The sequence below is a fragment of the Candida albicans genome, chromosome 3, assembly GCF_000182965.3.
Source record: "Candida albicans SC5314 chromosome 3, complete sequence".
Lineage (NCBI taxonomy): Eukaryota > Fungi > Ascomycota > Pichiomycetes > Serinales > Debaryomycetaceae > Candida > Candida albicans.
This window is the reverse complement of record NC_032091.1, coordinates 1,078,644-1,098,959: the sequence shown is the minus strand read 5'-3', so window position 1 is coordinate 1,098,959 and position 20,316 is coordinate 1,078,644. Positions and strand designations below refer to the sequence as shown.

The 20,316-nt window shown below is 32.8% G+C and overlaps 10 protein-coding genes across 10 annotated transcripts; 3 read left to right on the top strand and 7 right to left on the bottom strand. All coding sequences in view use genetic code 12, as the record gives it.

Annotated features, from left to right (window-relative positions):
• Positions 1-34: 34 nt before the first annotated feature.
• Positions 35-1,036, bottom strand: CAALFM_C305110WA (uncharacterized protein; the record flags this gene model as incomplete). The annotated part of the gene is made up of 1 exon (XM_718102.1): positions 35-1,036. The coding sequence occupies one exon, from the start codon at positions 1,034-1,036 to the stop codon at positions 35-37; it is 1,002 nt and encodes a 333-aa protein (XP_723195.1).
• Positions 1,037-1,385: 349 nt separating this feature from the next.
• RPL18 (60S ribosomal protein eL18) lies at positions 1,386-2,405 on the top strand (the record flags this gene model as incomplete). The annotated part of the gene is made up of 2 exons (XM_019475326.1): positions 1,386-1,497; positions 1,957-2,405. The coding sequence occupies 2 exons, from the start codon at positions 1,386-1,388 to the stop codon at positions 2,403-2,405; spliced, it is 561 nt and encodes a 186-aa protein (XP_019330871.1).
• A 379-nt stretch (positions 2,406-2,784) lies between these two features.
• On the top strand, positions 2,785-4,515 carry CAALFM_C305090CA (uncharacterized protein; the record flags this gene model as incomplete). The annotated part of the gene is made up of 1 exon (XM_718098.1): positions 2,785-4,515. The coding sequence occupies one exon, from the start codon at positions 2,785-2,787 to the stop codon at positions 4,513-4,515; it is 1,731 nt and encodes a 576-aa protein (XP_723191.1).
• Positions 4,516-4,557: 42 nt separating this feature from the next.
• CAALFM_C305080WA (uncharacterized protein) lies at positions 4,558-5,772 on the bottom strand (the record flags this gene model as incomplete). The annotated part of the gene is made up of 1 exon (XM_718096.1): positions 4,558-5,772. One exon carries the CDS (start codon positions 5,770-5,772, stop codon positions 4,558-4,560), a length of 1,215 nt encoding a protein of 404 aa, XP_723189.1.
• A 578-nt stretch (positions 5,773-6,350) lies between these two features.
• On the bottom strand, positions 6,351-7,676 carry CEM1 (fatty acid synthase; the record flags this gene model as incomplete). The annotated part of the gene is made up of 1 exon (XM_718095.1): positions 6,351-7,676. The coding sequence occupies one exon, from the start codon at positions 7,674-7,676 to the stop codon at positions 6,351-6,353; it is 1,326 nt and encodes a 441-aa protein (XP_723188.1).
• A 48-nt stretch (positions 7,677-7,724) lies between these two features.
• CAALFM_C305060WA (uncharacterized protein) lies at positions 7,725-9,065 on the bottom strand (the record flags this gene model as incomplete). The annotated part of the gene is made up of 1 exon (XM_718094.1): positions 7,725-9,065. One exon carries the CDS (start codon positions 9,063-9,065, stop codon positions 7,725-7,727), a length of 1,341 nt encoding a protein of 446 aa, XP_723187.1.
• Positions 9,066-10,552: 1,487 nt separating this feature from the next.
• Positions 10,553-11,413, bottom strand: TRY4 (Try4p; the record flags this gene model as incomplete). The annotated part of the gene is made up of 1 exon (XM_718093.1): positions 10,553-11,413. One exon carries the CDS (start codon positions 11,411-11,413, stop codon positions 10,553-10,555), a length of 861 nt encoding a protein of 286 aa, XP_723186.1.
• A 2,573-nt stretch (positions 11,414-13,986) lies between these two features.
• ATG9 (autophagy protein) lies at positions 13,987-16,845 on the top strand (the record flags this gene model as incomplete). The annotated part of the gene is made up of 1 exon (XM_718092.1): positions 13,987-16,845. The coding sequence occupies one exon, from the start codon at positions 13,987-13,989 to the stop codon at positions 16,843-16,845; it is 2,859 nt and encodes a 952-aa protein (XP_723185.1).
• Positions 16,846-17,047: 202 nt separating this feature from the next.
• PHB2 (prohibitin subunit) lies at positions 17,048-17,959 on the bottom strand (the record flags this gene model as incomplete). Its single annotated transcript, XM_718091.1, has 1 exon — positions 17,048-17,959. The coding sequence occupies one exon, from the start codon at positions 17,957-17,959 to the stop codon at positions 17,048-17,050; it is 912 nt and encodes a 303-aa protein (XP_723184.1).
• A 274-nt stretch (positions 17,960-18,233) lies between these two features.
• CAALFM_C305020WA (uncharacterized protein) lies at positions 18,234-20,078 on the bottom strand (the record flags this gene model as incomplete). The annotated part of the gene is made up of 1 exon (XM_718089.1): positions 18,234-20,078. The coding sequence occupies one exon, from the start codon at positions 20,076-20,078 to the stop codon at positions 18,234-18,236; it is 1,845 nt and encodes a 614-aa protein (XP_723182.1).
• Positions 20,079-20,316: the final 238 nt, after the last annotated feature.

The window sequence follows — 20,316 nt, the reverse complement described above, 5'->3', positions numbered from 1 at the left end:
AGGAATAACAATACTAATGTGTACATAAAATGCATTACGTTCTGAAGGTGTCGAGAAATTGACTACCCAAAGGTCGAACCGGAGTTTCTGCTCTGATTTGGTTCTCTTGTTGTCTTGTCTCATCCAAAATTTCATCATTATCATCAGGCTCGTCGTTGTTTTCATTAAGTTCTTCTTCTTCAAGTGCTTCTTGCGAGTCGCCACTGCTCAATCTTTCGTATCTGATAGAAAGTCTTCTCCTTACAGCCTCTAGCCATACGCCTGCTCTTTTAACTGGGTTTATAAACAACCGGAATACTGTATTTGATAACAACCACGATGATCCACCAGGGAGCAATTCGTAAACATACAACTTTCCAATCAATAAACCAACTAGACATGGAATTATTGAACGCAACCCGTTGTTTAGTATCAAAATAGTGTATAATATGTGTATAGGAAAAAGATTGGTCAAATTTAATTCCTTACTTGGAGAGCTTGTCTCAGGTTGATCTGCATTTCTTGGATCCTTCAATAATATCTTGAAATAGTATGATACCGGGATGTTTGCTCCGTAACACACATACAAAGACGAAAGTATACCCAATGGTCCTGGTATTATCTCATTTAAAAAAGTTACATTATAATGAATGCTACCTTGATCATACCCCATAATGAAAACCTTGATAACAAATAATATGTAATAAAGCAATAATTGCCCTAAACTCATGATAAATAGGCATGCAACCGCATTATAAACAGTGAACAATGTTATAATACTTAAATACTTCCGTGATCCGTAGAATCTCTCTAAAACTTTGAACTGAAACCATAATAATACTGTAATCAAGTAGTCTGATTCATTGACTACTGATAATTGGTAAGTCACCACTCTCCAGAATTGGTTGTATTGAATGATGTAAGGATCGATAGCAAACTTGACAACATATTTTATAGCCAACACCGATAGCATTATCGGCACAACAGTCGATATCATACATATCGATCGTGTTACAGGAGTGTTGGTAAACCCTCGTATAGGAGTTAGTTGAGCCATTGATCTTTATCGTGAGGATGTTGTTGTTTGGAGAATGGCAAATACGGTGCTTAGATTCGTTTTGTTCTACTTTGTACTGTGCGGGACTTCTGAGTCTAATAACGTATCTCAAATACATTACTTGTTTGGTAATATCTGCGGCTCAGTCAAATAGGGCTATAGCCCTAAAACGATATTGTGCGAATTGAGCTTGATTTTTTTTTTCCAGTAGTTATAGCTGTTTTTTTTTTTTTTCACTGTTCATACTACACGCATCGGGCACTGTTCCCTTAGAAAACAAAAAATTTTCACTAGCATTTCTTCAATTTCCATACACCTTTTCTTACTATCATCATTATCAAGAACAACAATGGGTAGAGATCACACCAGTAAACAACACGTTAGATCCGGTCACAGAACCGCTCCAAAATCAGACAACGTCTACTTGCAATTGTTAGTCAAATTGTACTCCTTCTTGGCTCGTATGTAACTCAACACCAGAAATTCCAACTACAAGAAGACAAATGATATTTATTGTAATATATTCCCTTGATACTAAGGGATGCATTCCATATTGAAAAGAAAAGAGAAAGAAAACTCAATGCTTTATGCAATGAGTGACTGGTTTTAGCAAATTGTATAAGTCCTTGGGCAGAAGACATTGTGTATACTCGGTTTAAGGTCTACTATTAAGATAGTAGAGAGACTATCGCGAAAACATAGAGACTCGAGCAGCATCTATACAGTGTAACAAGTATGCCTTGGATGTACATTTTGAGGAAGAAAAAGTGTGAGTGAAATCATCACTTACCAATTCTGCTATCATATATTGATAGTCTGAAACCATTCTGCGAGTACTTTATCACTTTTCAAGTGAATATTGTGCGTCTTCTGAGCAGAAGTGATATGGAATACCGTACTAACAATGTCTTTTATTTTAGGTCGTACTGATGCTCCATTCAACAAAGTCATCTTGAAATCTTTGTTCTTGTCTAAAATCAACAGACCACCAGTTTCCGTTTCTAGAATTTCTAGAGCTTTGAAACAAAAAGGTGCTGCTGAAAAGACCATTGTCGTTGTTGGTACCGTTACCGATGACAACAGATTATTGGAATTCCCAAAGGCCACTATTGCTGCTTTGAGATTCACTGCCGGTGCTAAAGACAGAATCTTGAAGAATGGTGGTGAAGCCATTACTTTGGATCAATTAGCTCTAAGAGCTCCAAAAGGTCAAAACACTTTGATTGTCAGAGGTCCAAGAAACTCCAGAGAAGCCGTTAGACACTTTGGTTTCGGTCCACACAAAGGTAAAGCTCCAAGAATCTTATCCAAAGGTAGAAAATTCGAAAGAGCTAGAGGTAGAAGAAGATCTAGAGGTTTCAAAGTTTAAGGTGGTTAACATGCTTTATTCTTTTGTACAATATTTCCCCTTTTTTTAATGAATTTCGGTTTTTATTTTCAATTTATTAAGTAGATTTTATGTATCTAAATGTAAATTGGAAAATAAAAAAAATGAAAACTATTTAATTTTAATTAATTTATAATCAAGGGGAACATTGTTGTTATATTTCTATTTGTATATGTATATTAAATGTTATTTGGGTAATTAGTTTTTCGCTTTTTCTTTCTCTCTAGGTTTTCGCTATGGCCAGGAACCACACCAAGAAGTTCGGTACCGCAATCAAACACAGAATTTTCGCAAATCAAACATATACATGTATTCTTCTTCCCCCCTTGATTCCTAGTCAATTCATGTTGATTTATAAATTATGAATGAGGAAACTTTACCAGTCAATGAATCATCACTACCACGTATTCTGAGTTTGACAGAACTCCCTGACGAGATATTAAACAAAATCATTGATTATTTATGCACTGATCAGGTGACACCACGGTCCAATAATAGCAAATCATTAATTGGTTTCCCTAAATACACCTATATTTTGAACCATATTAGAATAGGTTCTCTTTATCATGATATTTTAGCATTATCTTCAACATGTACATATTTCCGGAAAAGGTTAGCTCCAATATTATTCCAATCATTGAGTTTAGTCCGAACAAATCAAGTTGATGCCGTGTTGGAATCTCCCAAATCACAACAATTGTTCAGCGATACCAAAACAATCCAACAACATTTTATGAAAGAGTTGATTGTGAATAATATTGAGCAATGTGAAAGAGCAGCTACAACTTGGACAAGTTTTCAGACGAATACATTCGATGATAAAATGTTTAAATCTAGATACGGAAAATATTTAATGATGACAAGATTTGTGAACTATTTGGAATGTGACAATTCTTTCTTAAATGGTGAAGGCATAAGACTTTTTTCCAATCTAACGGCTTTGAAAGTGTTAGATATTGGAGAAGGTGCGGTTTTTATGAGTAATTTTGAACTTGCCAATCTTCGTTACTTAGCAATCAATGCCCAAACTTTAATCTATTCTCCACAATTCTTGAGAATTGTTCCTAAACTAAATCGATTGGACTTATTTTTGGATTATGGGAATCTTCCGTCTCTAGTAGGTATTCGACCACTCATTCAACAATTTAGGACTTTCTCACAATTAACTGAATTGGTCCTATTGTTAAATAATCCATTCACAATCGCATATTTGGATACAATAAAATTATTGGAAACTATTTCTAAAAATGCCTCAAATTTTGCCAAACTTACAATTAGATATATACGAAGGAACAATGAATCAACTGTTGATCAAAGTGGATGGGAGTTGTATCAGGGCCGTATTGGTGGAAAATTGCTAAAAGTATTCAAAAATTTAACTGATTTGATTATTGATATTTCTATATTGGATCTCATAAAGTTTGATCCAGAAACATATTCTTCACCAGTATTGTATACTGATCATTTGATGGAAAAACGAATCACTTTAGTTGATGAGGTAGTAGTGGGACCCAATATTGACTCTACTACCCGTGAAATAGCCGGTGTTATTATTCGTCACTGTCAATTCACCCATTTGTTTTTTCAATATGGCGAGTCAATAGAGGAATCACATTTGCACGTTTTGAAACTATTAACTGATTTTGTGGGTTGGTTGAGCAATGGTCATTTGGATCAGAGCCGCAATTACTTGGGAATACGTCAGATTTCTTTGGAAAAGTGCTGGTCAATGACAGATGATTCATTACTTCGTGACATGATCGGTAGTTCTATCAAGTCCAAATCAGAAAGTGATTTGTCTGCTTTACAAAAAGTGTATCCTTGGACAACAACGATTAATAATTCCCCAAGATATAAAGATATCGACAGTTACAATATTAATTATGTCGAGGAAGCTGGTTTGTCCATTACTGATTCACGAGGATATTTTATAGGGGTATCTGACCAAGATGCTGATAGACCGCAGTTTACCATTGTTGATAAAAAAAGTGGAATTCAAACCATCAATATGGAGTTTTGGAGTGGCGAGAGTTCATTATTGGATTTTGAACAATACTCAATTCGACAGAGACGAAGTTTGTTATGGGGGTGAATACAAGATAGGTCATGTTAATAAATACACATTTATTGAAATTTATACACTAACAACATATTTCTCTCCGTTGGCACCAATCTTCTCTAAATCTTTTAGAGCATTATCAATGATGTGAAGACCACCTTTATATTGTTTAAATCTAACTGGCTCAATGACTTTTTTATTTAATAATTCACTAGTGACATCAATAAATTTTTCACCAAATGATACATCTTCATGGAATCGTTTGATAACCACGTTTCTCACGTCAACACTTTCTGGATATTCTTTAGGTACACCAACTATTCCTGAAAACTTTGGTTTAACAATTTGTTCGTCTTTAGACTTTTGTTGTGGTTGTGATTTTAGATCAAGAATTTTCAATACGGTTTTGGAAGTTTCTTTACCAACACAATCAACACCATATTCAATTGATTCAATGCCATCAATACTATTTATTTCGTTAATGATTTCATCTTCAGATAAATGACGATCAATTAAATGATCAACCCCTAATTGTTTCAAATATGTTTCGTGTTTAGTACTTGCCACAGCAATAACATTCAATCCATATATTTTGGCTAACTGGGCAACGTAAAGTCCAACAACAGTAGCCCCACCCCAAATTAAAATTGTATTATTGTTACTAGCTGTGGTAGTTTGTTTGGTTGGGGTTGCACTTAATTCAAATTCAAATGAATTATATAAAATAATCCCAGCAGTGACTAATCCAACTCCAATCGTGGCACCATCTTCATAACTGAAACTTTCAGGAAGTTTCCAAACTAATCTTGAGTCAATTGCAGTGTATTGTTGGAAAGTTGAAGTTCTATTATCACGATAACTGGTGGAACTAACTATCACTTTATCACCAATAGAAAACTTATCAACTTGATCACCTAATTTAACCACATCACCACTTGACTCACGACCATTAATCCAGGGGAAATGATAGATCCCAAATCCATATTTTTTTCCTTTCCAATCTATTGGATTTAGTCCTATGGCTTTATTGTTAACTAAGATTTCATATGGTTGTAATTCTGGAATTGGATATCTACTTTGCACTTTTAATGGATCTTTAAAATGAGTGATCAGTAGGATGGATTGATGTTTTTTATCAAAAGAAATTTCTGTAGGTGGTACAATGGCGACATCTTCTTGTTCGTCGTTGGTAGATTTTTCTTGATACAGTTCTTTAAAAACTATTCCTGAGGTGTTGGTTCTCAATCTTTTACGAGTACGTTCTTGTGTTTTAATAACAGTGGTAGACATAATTAGGTATGGTAGTTTTTGTTCTTGTTGTGTTCTATAAAGCTTGCTAGTTAAATTAGTTGAGTTGCAAACATTGTATAAAGTATACAAATATATAGATATATATATATAACAAAACCCAAAAATTAAGGTATAAGTTAAACTACATTGTGTCAATCAAGAAATCAATTAATCTCAAGATCTGCCACAATGATCTGGATGAAGCGAAACGAAAGTGTGGCATTTTGAGCGCTTTAATAAAGCTGGTGAAAATTGCGAGATTGATAATTTTTTTTTGCAATCACACACACAGTAACAAAGGAGACAAACAAAAGCAATTTCATCTTAACGTTTTACAATACTAGTTTTGCTTTCGGGGACACTACCAATTGATTATCCGAGACATCTTTTATAATAACTATCCTAACCACAGTTTCTATTGTTCGAACTCATCATATTTTTTAATAAATCACTCATCATTAGTAAAATTGCTTGCCGGTTGACTGGTACCGTCTAAATCCACAATCTTATTGTTTTTCTCTTACCCGCCTAATATCCTCCCTTGTCCTCCCCCTACTAACCTCATTTTGCTTATCTTATCAATTGTGGTATTTTGCGAAGCATAAACTACTATTGACACCGCCAAATCCAAAAGAATTGCATACTGCATAATTAACATCCATAGTAATACTCTTATTAGCAACATAATCAAACTTAAATTGTGATTGTTCATCTCCTTCATGTTGTCCTACATTATCGAGATTTAAAGTTGCTGGTATTTGACCTGTTTTGATGGCATTTAATGTGAAAATTGATTCAACGGCACCCGCGGCACCTAATAAATGACCAATTGAAGATTTTGTCGATGATACTTTTGTTTTCTGTGGATTAAATAACCTCATCATGGCATTATTTTCCGCCCGATCACCAATCACAGTTGATGTAGCATGAGCATTCACATAATCGATTTGTTCTGGATCTATACCACTTCTTTCAATTGCTTGATTCATGGCATTATATGCCCCAGTACCATCTTCATGGGGTGCCGTTATATGATACGCATCACCAGAAACACCATACCCAAGAATTTCCCCATAAATTTGATCAGGTGTAACTCCTCTTTCTAAAGCATGAGATAAAGTTTCTAAAACTAAAATCCCACATCCTTCACTTAACACAAATCCATTTCTTGATTTATCAAATGGTCGACTAGCTTTCGTTGGATTAGAATTAAATTCAGAATCTGTGACTACTGATCTTGCTCTAGCAAAACCGGCTAATGCTAATGGATGTATTGAACTTTCCGTACCACCACAAATCATTACTTGACCATATCCCATTTTCAAAAAATTAAATCCATCACCAATGGCCTGTAAACCAGTGGCACATGCCGTTGATACTGAATGTAAGGGACCTTTAGTTTGATACTTAATTGAAATATTTCCTGCAGCCATATTGTTTAACAATTTGGGGATAAATAATGGTTGAACTTTTTTATACCCGGATGCATTATAAGCAATTGAATTATTATAAATATCTTCAAATGATCCAATCCCACTTCCTACTGCTACTCCAACCTTATTTGTATCCATATTTAAAGCATTATTATCTTCAGTTAATAATCGAGCATCCTGTAAAGCTTCATGAGTAGATGCTAGTGCATAATGACTAAATGTAGCCATTCTTCGTGCTTCACTTGCAGGTATATGATCTCCAACTTGCCAATGACCCTCCAGGATAGTTCCATGCGGTACTTTACCAATTACTTTTGATGGGATTTTGTCCCATCCAGCTGATTCATAATCGGGTAATGTTGTTGTTGATATTAATCCTGATTTATTGGCAATTAATTGTTTCCAGTTACGTGATAATCCAACTCCAAGAGGACTGACCATCCCCATTCCTGTAACTACTACTCGTGTCATAATTTTAATACAAAATAAACTTGGTAAGGGTGTGAGAACTAATGTTGTCTATTTAGTGGGTTTTAATTGATCTATATAACTATTCAATCTTTTTTCATCACCAACAAGAAAATTTATTTCATTTTCCGCGATGTCTGTGGGGATATCATAATGATTCAATAAATTTATCCAATTATCAAGATCCGATAAATTTGAATCAACACTAAATGGACCAGAATCAGCAGTATTTGTGATATGACTATGTAGTTTGTTTTGTAAAAATTCATTTAATTTCATTACTTTTAAATTTCTATTATCTCCAACATTCGATTTTTTATAATTTTTAGCAAATTTTGTGAAATCATTAAGCATGATTTTATAATTCCGGAAAATGGTTTCTTTCATCTGTGAAGAAAGATTGAATTCATTTAATTTTTGATAATGTGAGTTATAAAATGATTGATAAAATGATTGTTTGATATCTTGTTTGAAGTCTTGTAAAAATATCAAATAGTTTAATTTAACAGTAGGGAAAGCACCTTCATTGATGGTAGTTTGTGGTGACTTTGGCTCTTGTTGGGTACACCATTTTTGAAATAATTTTTGTCGTTCCAGTTTCGATGATATGGCAAAAAATTCAGGATAAGTAGTGAATTCTGGTAATAATTCCTCTTCGACTAAATCCCAACTTTCATATATTGATATTCGATTAGAGAATTGGTTCAATAAATTGATAAAATCTTGTTCAGCAGATGAGGTGGAGGCTGTTGCTGCATCTTCTGTTTCACTTAAGGATAAATCAAGAGACCCATTATCATTGTCGTCGTCATCGTCAGACTCGATTTCGGTAGATTTTTGATGTTGAGCTAGTGCTTGTGATGTTAGTTCATCAATATTTATCGTTTGTGATGATTCTTGCTTGGTTTCCTTGCTGTTTACCTCTTCCTCTTCGTCCTCTTCATCGTCACTCGATAGATATCCTTGTATTATAGAATTGATTTGTTTTGTCAGTGGCTGTTTTTCTTCTTTTGGTTTTGCTTTAGTCACTTTACTTGGAATATTCTCCACAACAACAATTTCTTCTTCTTCAGTAACTTGTTGTTGCTCAGTCTGTTTTGGTTGAACTTCCTCTTTACTGTGATCCACTTCAATTGATTCTAGTTCGTCTTCGATTTTTTCAAATTTCACTCCCCTTGATTTAGCAAATAGAATCGCCAATTCATCAAAATTGATTGATTTAATCAATCGTTTTACAATATCAATATCATTCTTGTAATGTTCTTGTATATCACTTAACTGCCAATATGATGATTTATCGTGATTGTTAAAATAAAAATGATGAGAAGTATCAGTGATTACTATATACCAATGAGGTGAATCAGGTATTTTATATGTAAATAAAGGTTTCATAATGAAATAAGTATATAGACAAGTTTAATGTCAAGTATGACTCTACTATAGGAGATTTTTTGATGACATTAGTTTTGTGTTGTTCAATCCTACTCGCAAAAAAAAAATTACTACCACTACTATATTCTACTTTCACGCTTTGATGAATCTCAATTCAGATTAGTTTAAGAGCTGAGATATCTCATCGCAATACTCTTTGCCAGCTTGTTGGTGCTTGATTTTTATTGATAATGGAAACATTTATTGATCCACCCGGATAGATCTTTGACTCAGACACGCTTCCCTGTCGCCGAAGTTCTGGTGTTGCTACTTGCTTGTGAGATTATAATACCGCTCTTAGCCTCCCTCTTACCCCACCCCTCCTTTTATTTTTATTTTTCTTGGTTTCCGGGGGAAAATTTTTAGTGTCTGTCTGTCAATTTAACTGTTATTTAGAACTAGCAGGATCATTAAATGAAGGAGGGATTCAGTGATGAGGATGGAAAGTCCGAAATAGTATAATATAACGGGGTTATAATTATTTTGTGAGTGGGGAGAGAAGAGAGAGGGAAGAGATTATAATATTATCACTAATGATTTAGATACTCCGGGGAAAAGAAGTGGGGAGGGGAGACTAAGTTGACTAAAGTTAATTGGGAAGAAGAATTGTACACATTTTTTTTTGATTTGATTGAACTCATTATATGACGTCAAGTATTGGAGAGGGAATCTAAATTGTTAATGGTAATGTATTAAAGCAAAGGAAATTAGTAAAATATAAATCAAATGATTGGAAAATTGGGTTAGAACGATGATGATGATGAGGTTAAAATTAAACGATTATTATTATTATTATTTAAGCTGTTGAGGAAAGGTAAAACTTAGCCCCATGGGGCAAAAATTTGCTGAATTAATGTATTTTTAATCCGTTGAATCATTTACTACACCGTAAACCAAACCGTTGTTCTTCTTCTATTTCCGCTTACTCTCCCCTTCCATTTCCACTTTATGCTGTTATCAAACATTATATCACATAAATTGACAAACAGTTTATTGCACATGGTACTCACCAAGAGGTTAACATTTGGTTATGAGATTATCTATTACTCCTCTTATTTCTGCTTCACCGATTAATAAACCAATTAAGAGATATTTCCGATTTACACTTCCTATTATTCTGGTAGTAAGCAGTAGTAGCAAATTATATATTTCATATAAAAAACAAATCAACAACAAACAAACGACTAAAGTTATATCGTAAAACACAACTATTTAGTTTTGAATAAATATTTCAACCATCATCAGCATAAATCATAAATTAATATATAAGAAATAAACATTCTCCCTACAAAAAGGAGGGAAATGAATAACCAAAGCATATAAAATGAATAAAAAAACAATAGACAATAAACAATATATCCGATAACACCCCATGAAAATATAAATCAATCACAAATCATATTAAGATTAAAAATAAATATTAGTTTTGCCAAAAGATTAAGTTATTGTTAACTGACCAACATATTAACTGACATTTTCAATCTCTTTTTCTCCGGGGTATCATAATCTTCGACATTTAGTGAACGTTGATGGATATGACTAGTTGATGAATTTGTAATTGAAGCGGTATCGTTATTAGTCGAAGTAGGAACAGTGGTAGTACTAGTTGTAGTAGTAGACGGTACAGATCCATTAGTCAAGATTTTCTTGAGTTGAGGACTATTATTTACAAATCGTTTGTTTCCACTACCAATAGCATGATAATTAGAACCACCACTACTGGTATTACTATCTTCATCATCTGCTCCACTACTACTGTCACTTCTCAGTCCTTCTTCCTCATCATCTTCCTGTTCTTGTTTCTTACCATTCTTATTGGTCTTATTAGTATTGGAATCGGAACCACTTTTACTGTCATTATCTTTGTTGCAGTGTTTATAGCTCTTTCTAATCCTACTGACGGCAACTTCACTTCCTTGGTGTAAATTTTTAGCATGTCGTAATAACAAATCTCTTCGAGAAAATGGTCGACTACAAATACCACAAGTAAATGGTTTCAATTTATTATGAGTCGATAAAGTATGTCGAGTAAGATGTTCTTCTCTAGTGAATGCTCGTTGACATAATGTACAGTTGAAAATTCGAGCATTTCCTGATGGAGTTTTGGTTCCATAATTGGTTGTGGTGGTGCTTGAGGTAGATGTATTACTATCTAGAGATGAATCGCTGGTGATAGAATTATTGGATATTGACGTTGATAATGGATGTGATGAATTTTCAATCAGTGATGGTGGTGAAAGAGGAGTTGTAGTTGTGGAAGTAGAAGTGGTTGTGTTTATTGGTGAAACAGGTGACATTGGTAAAGACATGGTGTAATTCGGTATTTTAATTTTTAGTTGTATAATCAATGAATAAATAGGTTATGAATAATTAATATTAAGTATGGGGTGGGTAGTAATAGTATAGGCAAGATTTAATTATGATTTTGCAAATAAGAAGTGAAATTAATAAGTGATAATTTGTGAAGGGAAATAAAAAAAAATCTGGGGAGTAGGATTGGATATATATTTTACATCTAGAGGAATATGAGTGGGTGGGTAGGTAATTTCAAAACTAAGTAGAATAAAATAAAAAATGCCTGTGTGATTATGTAACAATTTAAATTTCACATAATATATAGAAGAGAATCTTCAATTTTACTTTATGGTACTACTACTAATACTTTCAGTACTTCGGTAATAGTTGTTAAAAATAATTTTATGGTCTAAATTTTGTGGGGAGCGCAAATCATTACATAATCAACAACAACAAGAACAAAGAAAAGAGCAAGAAGAAGGTGGGGAGGGAGGGAAGGAATAAAAAAAAAGTGGGGCGGAGGGGCAAGCAGGAAGAAAGGAACTTTTTTTTCACACCAACCAACCAATCAAATCAACCATAACAGCAACAACAACAATAACAATAACGCATTTAACTCCTATTCCTTTTATCATACAAGTTTAATATTACACAAAATTAGCTAACTTCAGGTTATTATCATTATCCTCCTCTAGCCAACTACCATTCAAAACGAATATCTAACCATTAGAAAAATACTTAATGGTTATCATACTGGCTAAAACACCATCCCTTCTTATCTCCTATACCCTCGTTCCCCTCCGTCCCCCTCCGTCTCCCCCCTTCTTTTTTCCTCTCTCCCCCCTCCTTCTTTATTAATCGCCATATATCTTTAAAATTTGCTGATCATGTCGTCATTCCTAACTTTTACATATATAAGTAGAGCATTTTCTTGTCTATGTGTAATAGAATCTAGTAAGTATTTTGTAGAGAAAGATGGTAATTCCTCCGTATATTCAATATATTCAAAGTAAAAACTATAAACAAATCATTAAACCTAAAAGTAGAATCAAAGAGGAAAACAAAAGAGTTGACTGACAGTTTTTTTTTTAGGTTCTCTTCTATAAGCATTATTAGTATTATTGGTAAATCCGAGATATGACCGTGATTATGATAAATCCCATAATAGTGATATAAGAATATATTGCTGTTTAGTCAATTAATTCCGTTGAATTCATAATAGGATACAAATAAGACTCTCGATGCATATTCACAACAATAGGACCACGAAGAAATATCACGAAAACGTTTTACTCGATAAGTTTATATTGTTTAGTTGAGAGGAGGGGTGGAAGAGGGGGGAAAGGTAGGGGGGAGGAATATACAGTCATGCACATATGGGCAGGTGGTAAGAATGGCGGGGAAGAACAAGAGCAAACTGAACAATAGAAAGACTATTATTCGAGCAATTGGGTTATTGTTGTTGTTGTTGAAATACTAATATAGTGAATCTACACTAAAATTATTGAAAGAAAAAGCACAAGATAAATTTAGCAATCACTTGAATAAATATACATAAGAGAAAAAGAGAGGGGAGGAGAGAGTCATTTGATTAAAAATGGAGCCATCTCTCTGTTTTTCCATTTTCTATCAACTATCCGTCTTCTTCGATGTATACTATCTATCCCTAGAGAAGGGGATATTGAACTATAAGGAGAGTTATCGCCATTAGAGTGTTACCTGTAACATTGATATGATAAAAGCTGATATTACTTGTTATTGTCTCCTTCATTTTAAATTTACTTATCCAACTTAGTAAACTCAAAACAATTTTCACGGAAATCCCTAAAAATAGTGAAGGAAATATACATGACAATGACTTTTGCTTTGTTTGTTTTTGATTTTACTCCCTCATACTTCTTTTGACGATCAACCCTTGTTTTAGATCTCCAATTGTTTTCAATATTCCTTTCCCCCCTCTCTTCTTTCTTCATTTCGGGATTATGCACAATTGACCTTCTTGTTATTATTATTTTAGATGACTCCCATCATCACTCAATTGTCGTCTTGTAACTAATCACTTGAGTGACAAATACCCGTGTCTTATCATCTAGAATAGAAACTTACGATAATCTATTTGTACTGTTGCATATGGTAGCTAGAGTACTCCTGATTATACCATATTTCGTATCGTGTACACCCAACAATTACAAGGTCGTTTGTTCATATTTCGTTTATTTCAACTATAACCCAAACAGCAGGTTGGTAAATATGTAATAATGAATCACCTTAAAAAGCTATAAATTGGTAGCATTTTGGTATCACGTGCAGATAAGACAATAGTCAAAGCTGGTCGTGCTGATTACCAATTTGGGACAACATTCTGCTCACAGAGAAATAGAAAGCACATAATGTGTAAGCCACAAAGATTAAGAAGTACATCACAACAACAACAACTTCCATACACATTATCTCGCTATCAAAATAAAATCCATTGCATAAGGCAGTTTAACTTACTACCACAGAATTATCTATCATTTCACTTATCCTACTTTTCTTCTTTTTGAAGAATAACACAAGCTAACTTGTTCATGCTGGATGATAAGATATGTCTTCATCATCTTATAATCCTTACAAAAATAACGTTAATGATAGATTAATCAACAATTCAACTGACTCATTCCAGGATAACGATCAAGGGATTCCTAACAACAACGATACATTCTTATCGAGAATATTTGGATTAAATTCAATATATAATCAACTTCAAGATAATTATCAATATTATGATCCTGAATTTGATAGCTCTTTGAATCAACAACTCCAACAAAGCATCCAAGAAAATGATGAAGCTGAAGATGAGTCTTTATTACCGCAACACCAACAACAACAACAACAAGCTGCCCCTATGGATTTGTCCATTCAAGACAAATCTGCCAAACAAAAGAGTAAATCCAGTAGTTTGTTGAATTCTGATTCCGATTCTGATTTGTCATCTTCAGAAGATTCATACGTGCGACCTAATATACCTCAAATTCCTTCCACCCCAATTGAAACGGAGAATCAGGGACTGTCGTCAAAGATAAAGTTTCTGATACCACAAAGAGCTAAGAACTTTGTTGGGAAATTACATCCCCATCATGAACCGACTCTACCAGTTTATCAGACTCCGCAAGAATTTCGAAGAAACTTGCCACAGCAGCAAAGAGCACTGGCAACTGTGAACACTAATTATCAGAGAACCAGGAATAACAATAGAAGATTTATTATTCCACCCAAGGAAAGAGCATTGTATCTTTGGGCAAATATTACTAATATGGATGAATTTTTAAGTGACGTTTATTATTATTATCGAGGTCGAGGGTTATTGAATATTGTTTTATCACGAGGATTTGATTTAATTATTCTTATATTCATTTTAATTTTCACAGTATTTTTGAAATGGGGTATTGATTATTCAATTTTTTTCGATAATTTACATCAAGAAGAATCAAAACATATTACTTTAAACGATATGATAATCCCTAATTATTTTGCAACGATACCTTTATCGATCAAATTCATATTATTTGGATTCAGTGTATATATATTGTTGCGTCTGGTTCAATTATATCTTGATTATAATTATAAATTAAAAGAACTCAAAAACTTTTATCATTATTTACTTGATGTTACTGATGATGAATTGATGACGATTAGTTGGAAAACCATTGTTGAGAAATTAATGTTATTAAAAGACTATAATAGTTTAACATCAACCACCAAATCAAATAATTTTCTGGAAAATCATTATGTTAATGATTTATCATCTAAAGTACGATTGAATGCTCATGATATTGCTAATAGAATCATGAGACGAGAAAATTATATGATTGCTTTAATTAATAAAGATATCCTCGATTTATCAGTTTTATTTATGAATGAAAAATCGTTGTTAACGAAAACTTTAGAATGGAATTTGAAATTATGTATTGATAATTTCATATATAATCAACAGGGGCAAATCAATGGGAAAATTTTAAAAGAATACAATCGAAATCAATTAGCTCGAGAATTAACTTCAAGATTCAAATTGGCGGCCATTATAAATCTTATATTATCACCATTTATTGTCATTTATTTTGTTTTATTATATTTTTTCCGATATTTCAATGAATATAAATCGAATCCAGCATCAATATTGGGATTAAGACAATATACTCCATATGCTGAATGGAAATTACGAGAATATAATGAACTTTCTCATCTATTCAATAAACGATTAATTATGTCAATGGGACCAGCAAATACTTATATTGATCAATTCCCAAAAGGGTTTCTTGTGGTCAATCTAATGCGATTAATAAATTTCATTTCGGGGTCAATTTTAGCTGTACTTGTAATTATGGGGATTTTGTTAGAAGATGAAAATCATTCATTTTGGTCATTTGAAATCACTGATGGTAGATCAGCATTATTTTATATTCTGATTTTTGGGACAATTTGGGCTATAACTGCTAGTTCAGCTACTGGTACTAGTCATGAACTGACAATAAGTACAACAAGTCAATCTTCTAATTCAAATTCAAATTCAAATGCAGCATCGACATTTGTTTATGATCCAGAAGCAAGTTTACGATATGTGGCTCAATTCACTCATTATTTACCTAGTTCATGGAATAAAAAATTACATACAATTCAAGTTAAAAATGAATTTTGTCAATTATATTGTTTGAAAATCATTATTATTATAAATGAAATCCTAAGTCTGGTATTGACTCCATTTATACTATGGTTTAAAATATCTCATAATAGTGGGAATATTATTGATTTTTATCGAGAATATAGTATTCATGTTGATGGGTTAGGTTATGTCTGTTATTTTGCCATGTTTAATTTCGAAGAAAAAGATAAAAATATGATGAGTGATTTGAATAAATCAAAGAAAAGAAGGAAAAGAATGAAAAACAAAATGAATAAATATGGTAAGACAAAAATGGTAAACCCAATTCTGGGTAAAACAGTTAATAGTGAAATTGAAATGACAAAAATCTCCAAAAGTGAACTGGAAAGAAGTAGTGATGATGAAAGTGGAAATGAACAAGATTATGATAATGATGAAGAATTGGATTATTTATCGTATAAAAAAGATGATAAAATGATTAAATCATATATGTATTTCTTAGAAAGTTATGGTGGATCTAAACAGCCGCAACCACAACCACCACAACAACAACAACATCCACAAAATCAAAACCAAACTGTTGGTGGGTTACGAAATCGAAATCCAATTCAATCAATTGATCCAGCAATAATGACTGGGAATTATTATGATCAACAAAGTTTAAATTCATCGATTTATAATATAAATTATAAATTTGATGATAGTGGACTATTACAAGATGAAACTATGAATTCTAGTTCAAGGAAAAAAGGAGGTGTTTTAGGTATGTTGAATCAATTTTATAAACAAGATATCAATAGGTAATTAGTATTACTACGTTAGTTTTACATACATTGGTTTAATATAATGTTATTTTTGGAGGGAATGAGAGATTATAATTGGGTTGATCTCAGATCAAAGGTGATTCAAACTTCATTTAATTTAGTTTTACGTTATTCACTATGTACAAAACACAAAAATACAAACACTAATAGTTTCTTTGTTTATCATACTCAAAGGGTTGATTTTATTTTCTATTATCAGTGACAGTGTTTAATAATAATGTATCATTATCCAAAATAATTCTATTAGGTGAAGCAGCCAAAATATTAGCAATTTCTCTAGCAGTATCCAATCTTTTCAATTCAACATAATCTTTAGATTTCTTAATGGCTTCACCAATCAATTCTGCTGATTTGGCTTCCCCTTGAGCTTTAACCACCAATTGTTGTTTTTCTTGAATGGCTTTATCAACAACAAAAGCAGCTCTTTGAGCATCTTGTTGAGCAATTTGTTTAGCTTCTACTGCTTGACTGAATTCTGGTGAAAATGTCATATAAGTAATTGAAACATCATCTAATAAAACATTGAATTTTGAAGCACGACGAACTAAATTTTCTCGAACTAATCGTGATACTTTTTCTCTTTGAGTAATTAATTGTGATGCATTAAATTGTGCCACCACCGATTTTAAAACTTCATTAACAATTGATGGCAAAACTTTTTCTTCATATTTCAACCCCAAAGTTCTATAAATTGTAGGTAATTGCCAAATATCTGGTTTATATAAAACTCTACAAGTTATATTAACCATTTGTAAATCTTTAGTCCCGGTTAATGATGCTATTTCTTTAGGTTTAGCTCTAACATCATAAATAATTGGACGTTGAAACCATGGAATAACAAAATGAGTACCTTCAGGATAAATTTTCGATTGTACACCATCAAGTCTTGAATATAATATGGCTCTTTGACCACCATCAACATTGAATAAAGCATTTTGAATAAACATTGTGGCACCTCCAAGAAGAAGTAATCCACCAATTCCTCCAAATATACCTAATGGTGATTTTGGTGATTTCATATTTGAAGAAGACCGAGCCTGTTCAGCTCTACGTCTTAATTCATTTGATAAATTCTTCCAATTTTGATCGTTCATTTTATAGATTAAGTATCCTTCTACTCAAGTTGATTATGAGAATGTGTGTGGAGTAGTAGTCGGAAGTTGTTGGAGGAGAGTTGCTGGGCAAATGGTTTTTTTATAACGCACATACTTTTTTCTTCTCTTTCATTCTTTCTCCTCTTGCTCCTTAAATTTTTTGTGTGTACTTTCTTACAAATTATTATCATCCATACTTACTTACTTGCTAACAAGAACCCTTAAATTAATCTGTTTTTTACTGCAAAAAAATTGACAAATAGACTATACACACTTAGGAGGGTACACCTTCATAATCATTCTTAGCATAATATTCGTGTATTGCCTTTTTCCAATATCGTTTCCTATTGGTTTGGATTGGTGTTTTACGAAACACTTTTTCAATAAATATTAAAACCAAAACCACCATTGCCACAACAAAACTAGGAGCAATCATACGGACAAATTTATCTGTAGTCACAGTTTCCTGATAAGGACATTGAGCATAAGGTCCACCGGAAACAAAACAATTCTCCACCGTAATATCATTCAAATCAATCCAAATTGGATAATTGACATTTTCTTGTTTAACAGTAGTCATCAATGAAAGCATTTCAATATTCAGTCGAGGTAAACTGAAAAAATATCCTTCAGGACAATCATCATCATCAATATCAAAATAATTTCTCTTGGTGGAGTTGTTTAATTTCCATTCATTTCTAGATAATTTATTTTGACATGCAAATAAATATTTTTCATAACAATTGGACACTTCCCAACCTTCTTCTGTCAATGCAACACATTTATATGCAATATTATTACCTTCTTCTTCCTCCTCTCCGTTGTCGTCGCTATGTTTCGAGGTATTGTTGGTCGTTGGACGTGTGCAATTTATACAGTTATCGGGACCAGAAGGTTGCCCTGGGGCCCAAGACCAAAAAAGATTAGATGCAAATTCTCGACTGATAATCAGACTATTACCTTCTGTTACTTTCTGCGATGAATATTCGGTGCTATTGAATATGGGGCAATATCCACATCTCACATATTTCGATAAACTCTTTGTTGTGAATGGAGTTTTATCATCATCGACAACAAGTCTTAGTGTTGCATTTAACAGTACTTTATTAAATTCCGCAATATTTACATCGGTCCCATTATATGCATCAGATAATTCATAACATAATTCATCTGCCAGGGCATTATCTGTGTGGAAAATCAGAGCAGGGAGATCACTGTTGAAAAATATTGTATCTTTATCACTAGAACTGATTTGATAAGATCGACTAGATTCTGCCATGTCATTGGTTACGACATGAACCATTAATCTCTTGTATTGAGTTAATAAAACGGTTTGTAAAGAAGGCATAAGAATGGTTGATTGACTATAAAAGTCTTGTATAGCTTGTGTTTCATTAAGACTATCAATGTAACGAATACTTGAACTTGAATTGGTATATTTATTTGATGTGCTTTGATATTGTTTTAGAAGTGTAGGTGTGAAGATATATGAACTCAATAAACTTACTGTATCATTCAAAGTGTCCATTCCAACAACATTGAGATTCGAATTCTTTTCTTTGTAGATGTTTTCCAAACTAATTGTTTGATTTGATTTTTCATAATGAATCGACTTTAAATTATACATGACATGCATGAAATTGGCTTCAACATCGGTGTTGGTATCACGAATGAAGCTATTAAGAATGGACATGATATTATCAGTAGATAGATTAGGGTCACATTTATATGTTTTGTTATTCCACAGCACATCAACAATTCGATTACTAGCAGTAGTATATGTTATATTATTTGGAAAAGGAGCTGGACATAGTTGCCATTTGGAAGTGAATTCATTCCAATATAAGTCAATCATCACCCCATCTACATTTTCTTTTAATAATCCATTCAAATTAGATAATGAATCACTGCTATACCCTTCAGATTCGAAGAATAAACTCAAAGATACTCCAGAAAACCCAACTCGATCAATTGGAATTGGTTTAGATACATCACGTTGTGATCGGATGGCATTTTGTAACGTATCATTCACTGCTGGTCCATTTGATATTGAGAATGGGAAAATCGACCCAACAGAAAACGACAAAAATAAACTAAAAGCAAACAATAGACTTGTCATAGTATATTTTTCATTTGGTATTGGGTTATAACGTCGTTATTAAATGATAATGTGGAGTTGTGGTTGAAAAAGGAATCTTGGTGTGTTGTATATTCTTTTACGTATAGTAAATTTCACCCTCTATTATTTCCTGTCTATGCGTGTTTGGGTGTGTATGTTTTTTTTTTTTGGTTTCTTATGTTTACACGTCTGAAACATCCAACTGATACACATAACTCTTCCAATATTCATATTATCT